We start from the raw sequence: 4,882 nt of genomic DNA on the forward strand, positions 1-4,882 counted from the left end.
GTGCTGGCCCCCAGCAGCTGAGTCCCCCATAAGGCAGGTGCCCAACCCCAGCACTCACAGTGGTGAGACACCAAGGACCTGGCAGGTCCGAGCCATGGAGGTTGGATGCAGGACCCTCATCACACAGGCCTCATGGCTCTCAGACAACTATCAAGGAGGCAAGGACCTTCCTAGGCTCCAAGAAGTTGGGGCAGCCTGTGAGTCTCCCTGGGCGCTCTCGCAGATTTTGTCTCCAATGGCAACACAGGGTTGTGATCCCACGCCTTCAAGAGGTGATCTGAGCTTAAATTCTAGTTCATTAACTATTAGCCATGAGGCTTTGGGCAAACAATGTTTCTGGGTCTCAGTTTCCTCATCTGTAAAATGGAACCAAACCTGATCACCCCAGGGCTGGATGAGAACTGACACGGGAACACTGGGCTTGCGTAGGGGCTCAGACTTCAGGGTCCGAGTTGTAAGCCCCCTCTTCCCTTTGGTGGACAGTGGAGGCGGGAGCAGCACGCAGAGGGTGGGAAGGAGGTCTGGGTGGTCTCTGTCCTGGGTGACCTCGAGCAGATCTCTTCACCTGTCTGGGCTTTACTTTATGCATGAATACTGTTAGATCTGAGGCGTCACGGTTTTATAAACAGAGTGACTCAGGAAGACTCCCCTCACTCCCCGGCCCCACATTTCATCTGTACAGACTGGGGCCTTGCAGACCACACGCAGGGCCTCCTGCAACATCTGAGCCTTGCTCTCGACTCTGTTTCCCCGCCGCCCGGCCTTGCAGCCCCGGGGCAGCCCCTACCTGCAGCGATGGCCGTTCTGTTGTCCACACTCACGGCTACGGCTGTGCTCACCGTCACCACTGCAGGCTTGCTGGGACTTTCTGGGGGAAAAATTGCCAAGTCACATTTTTAGCACCTGAGGGGGAGCCGAAGGTGGGGCGGGCTGGGGACAACGGTAAACACCATGTTCCCCGAGCGAGTGGGGGGCTTCCAGGGGGCTGCCTGGTACCACCCACCTCTGGTCTTTGTCGAGTGTCTCCTACATGTGCCCTAAAGGCGGGGTGCCGCCCACCTCTCCGTGCAGCTCCGAAGCTGCCAGGTGGTCCCTGCCCCTCTGGATGGTGTAGCATCGCCAGGTCCCCGACTGTGGACTGGCCTGCCTGCAGCTGCCCGCTGGAGCCCAGGGACCCTGCTGGAGCCCACCCAGGGACTTGTGTGGCATCTCAGCACCCTATTGAGTGGGAGACGGGGTGTGTTCTCGGACAAGGTGCTGGCTGACCCTGGGTTGTCCTTCATCAGTCACGTGAGTCAAGGTGACAATGACAGCCCCTTTGGGAAGCGAGATGCCAGGGCTGCATGGGGCCCAGAAGGCCGGCTGGTGTCTGACACATCCACAGAGCCCCCATAAACCCTGAGGGCCTCCACGTCACTGCCCGCTTGGCAGCTGTGCTCTGGGGACTCGGCCAGGCTCCGGGGCCCGCCTGGAGGTGGCTCCCCAGCTCCGAGGAGAGCCAGGCTGCCAGGTGCAGCACCAGCTCGAGCTCTGCATCCACACAGAGCTTCTATGCTGAGGGCTGTGGACGAGTGCACCCGCGGCTCCTGGACTTCACGTCCCTGGACCTGCTCTTCAGGGCGCTCTTGTCCACCGGGTCAAGTTCCTCAGTAAGATTCCCGAGAAAGAGGTACAGTTTTCTCACGTGCTCTCCTGTTACAATGTCTTTCAGCAGACGCTGCTTGAAACAAATAGATCCTGAGACTCCCAGTGTCAGCCGTGAGGAAACTTAAATCAACCACTGGTTTCTCCTATTTGCTGTTTCCAGGCCAGCACCACCCGTCACACCTTGCTGGGACCAAGTATCTCACAGAAACGGAAAGTAACTCTGATTCTAGGAACTGACTCTACGGAAGGTGGTCCTGGGATCTAGGAATTCGCTATGATGAAGACCCACGGGAACACATGTCTCTGCATGGGTGGCCGTTTCTCTCCCTCCTTTTCTCTAAAACGAAAGCCGGCTTCCCCCACTTCCTTCTAGAAATGTCTGGAGGATACTGATGGGATGACCCCCGCAGGCTCCACCGGCTGCAGGCTGCTTCCAGGACAGACTCCCTGTGTGTGTTCCAAGGGCTTGGAAGGGACACCCGCGTATGGGTGGGGCCCTGATGACACGGTCTCTGGGGGTGTTGGGGATCTTAGCATCTGTGTCATTGGGCAGCTACCCGGCCCGACACCTGGCTGCATGAGCCAGCTATCAGGGGGTGGAGGCAGGGTCTGGGGCTGACCCTAGAAAGGGTGCTGTGGGTACGGAGGCCATAGGCCTGAGCCGCCAGGGCTCTGGTGAGACCCTGTTCTGTGCTGGCAGTCTTAGCACCAACTGCAAGAGATAGCTCAGCTCAGGCAGGGCTAACCCTGGGGTCAGGCAGAGGGTTGAGAGTCAGCCTGGGGAGGCGGGCCTCCCCTCACCCTGCAGCTGAACCCCGCTCGCCTTCTTGGGGTCACCCATTATACAGGTTGTTTTCTCTCTCTGCAGTGGGTGGGGAATGTATGAGGGTCCCCTTGCTGGTCCCCAACTCTCCCTCCTCGCCGTGCACTCAGCTCCGCCCACCACCCTCCTGTCCCCTGCCCCCCAAAGCTACTAGGAGGCCCGTTCTGGTGACAGTATGGACAGGAGGAAGCCTGTCATCCTTGGGGGGTGGACAGGGTGCCACCCCAGAACCTCTGAGGACCTCACGGACCTCCCGCTCTAGACACATGGGAAGGAGGAGGTGCCCCTGAGGCTTCGGCTCCACGAGGGAAGGGGCCTCTCATGGGTGCTCGCTGGGGTCACAGCCTGCCTCCTGCCCCACCACTGCCTTACGCACAGTGAAGTGCAGTGAGACCCTGGCCCTGTGCCCCTCTCCCCCTAACTGTGTGGTCCTGGTGAGCCTCAGACTCTCCCTGTGTAAGAAGAGGCCATGCACGCCAGATGAGCTACGTGTGGATAAGCATACAGTAATGCGACGGGAAGATGGACGGGAAGGCATCTGGAGGGCGGCCGTAGGAGGGGCCTGGGCCTCCCCTGCCCCAGCTCAGTGGGCTGGCTCTTGCTGGGCTGCCTGAGGGTGGTGGTGGTGGTGCTGGTGGACACGCACCTTGGAGGGAGGACAAGCCTCCACTCCAAGTTGACTCCCAGCCGCCCTCCTCCCCTTTTCTCCACTCCTGCCCCCTCGGCTCACTCGGCCTGGTGGACGTGCATACTCCCAGGCCCTCTTGCTCACTGTGCAGGGTCAGAGCCCCAGAGGGGACTCGTGGACCCTCTCTGGACCATAGGCTCTTCAAGTGGGAATCAAGAGAGTGAGATTTTGTGCTTCCGGGGTCCAGTCTGTCCTGAACATTGTGCGGCTTGCTTGGGGCTCTGTTGAAGCTGCTTGGCTTCTTTTCTGGGCCATCTCTTGCAGTGGGGGCTGGGTTAGGGGTTGGAGGCTGCAGCTCTGAACCCACCCCTGCAGCCCTTGGACGAGCAGGCCTGTGCTGGCTGGGGCCTGAGGCCCATTCACCACCCTCCTCAGGCCCTTCAGCCCTCAGTGACCTGGCAGCCGGGAGGCACCCTGTTATTACCAGGAGTGGCTGAGGGGCTGGCTGGGGCTCAGGGTTGCCCTCCTGGGAGACGTCAACAGCCCAGCCCTCTCGTCCCCACTGTGGAATAAAGTCTGTTTCTTTCATGGTATGAGCATCTGTTAGAGACACTCAGAAGTTTAGAAATAGAAAATTCTTAGAGGCCAACTGTCCCAATAGCCTCCTATGCAGAATCTGGGCTGGAATCCAGCCCTTTCTGACTTTTGGGTCAAACCTCTCTCCTTTGTTCTAGCTTTTAAATTGCATTGTTGACTGCTGACCAGGGAATGAAATGACCCACCCTGGGTGTGGGTGGAGGCCAGTGGGGAGGGGACCCCGAGATCTGGATGGTTGTCTTGTATCCCTGGGGGGAGGGGGGATGCCCTGGCCGTGGAGCTCTGGACATGGCTTACCTGGTCCTTCTGCCGAGCGGAGGTTGAAGACCATGCTGCCGGGAGGATGCTCTGCGGCCTGGCGGTACCAAAGAGGGAAGTGGTCCAGGGTGAACATGCTGTCCTCGTCTGCCGGAGTCAGGAACCTCCTGCAAGGAAAAAGACCTGGCACGTCCCCTAGATCCGGGAGCACGGTCTTCCCTGTCTTCTTGTTCTTACAAGGTCACCGTGGCCAGGCCAGGGGAGCGACTCCCCTCTGCCTTGGTGGAGGTATAGGCAGGACAGATTAGCCCCTGAGTGGGCATTGTCCCAGACGACGCTCCCTGGCACTTCCAGCCTTTTCCAGAATCAGATGCTGGTGCATCAGCAGGCACAGCGCGGGAAGAGAAGGGGTTCTGCCTAATGAAAGGCCTTCATCGCCCTGTAAACTGCTTGTGTTTCTTCTGGATAAACACCTTGATTCCTCTGTTGGGTAATTAGCATGTCTGCGGGAGGAAACCATACAGTCGCAGGGGGGCTCATTCGTGTCCGTCTCTGCTCTTTACGACATGCTGGTGGGGTGGTCCCAGGTTGGGTGGGATTCTCCTGGAATTCAGGCTTTACCAGCAGTGGGCTCCTCAGACTCAGCACTGTAGACATTTGGGGCGGACACCATCATGGGCCGCCCCCTGCACTGAGGGGTGCATGGCTGCACCCCTGGTCTCTACCCACTGGCTGCTGGTAGCAAGCCCCTCTCCCCAAGCTGTGACAACAGAAATGTCTCTGGACATTGCCTGGTCAACCTGGGGTGGGAGTGGGAGGCAGAATCGTGGGCTCAGGACAGGGGGTACGTGGTCAACAAGGATGGCACGACCAGATCCAGCCGGTCACTCAGAGACGCATCCCGGTGGGGGCCCACATCTGCTCCCCTC

At 59.4% G+C, this 4,882-nt stretch overlaps 1 protein-coding gene across 1 annotated transcript in view; it reads right to left on the reverse strand.

Annotated features, from left to right (window-relative positions):
- The window catches only part of CACNA2D4 (calcium channel, voltage-dependent, alpha 2/delta subunit 4), a 79,244-nt gene that overhangs the window by 30,903 nt on the left and 43,459 nt on the right, over positions 1-4,882 (reverse strand). The window contains exons 29-30 of the mRNA XM_010845215.1: positions 3,993-4,120; positions 788-868 (exon numbers count right to left, since the gene is read on the reverse strand). Of these exons, the coding sequence (XP_010843517.1) occupies positions 788-868; positions 3,993-4,120 (209 nt within the window). The remainder of the gene's footprint in view (positions 1-787; positions 869-3,992; positions 4,121-4,882) is intronic.

Source organism: Bison bison, unplaced genomic scaffold, assembly GCF_000754665.1.
Source record: "Bison bison bison isolate TAMUID 2011002044 unplaced genomic scaffold, Bison_UMD1.0 scf7180017864213, whole genome shotgun sequence".
Lineage (NCBI taxonomy): Eukaryota > Metazoa > Chordata > Mammalia > Artiodactyla > Bovidae > Bison > Bison bison.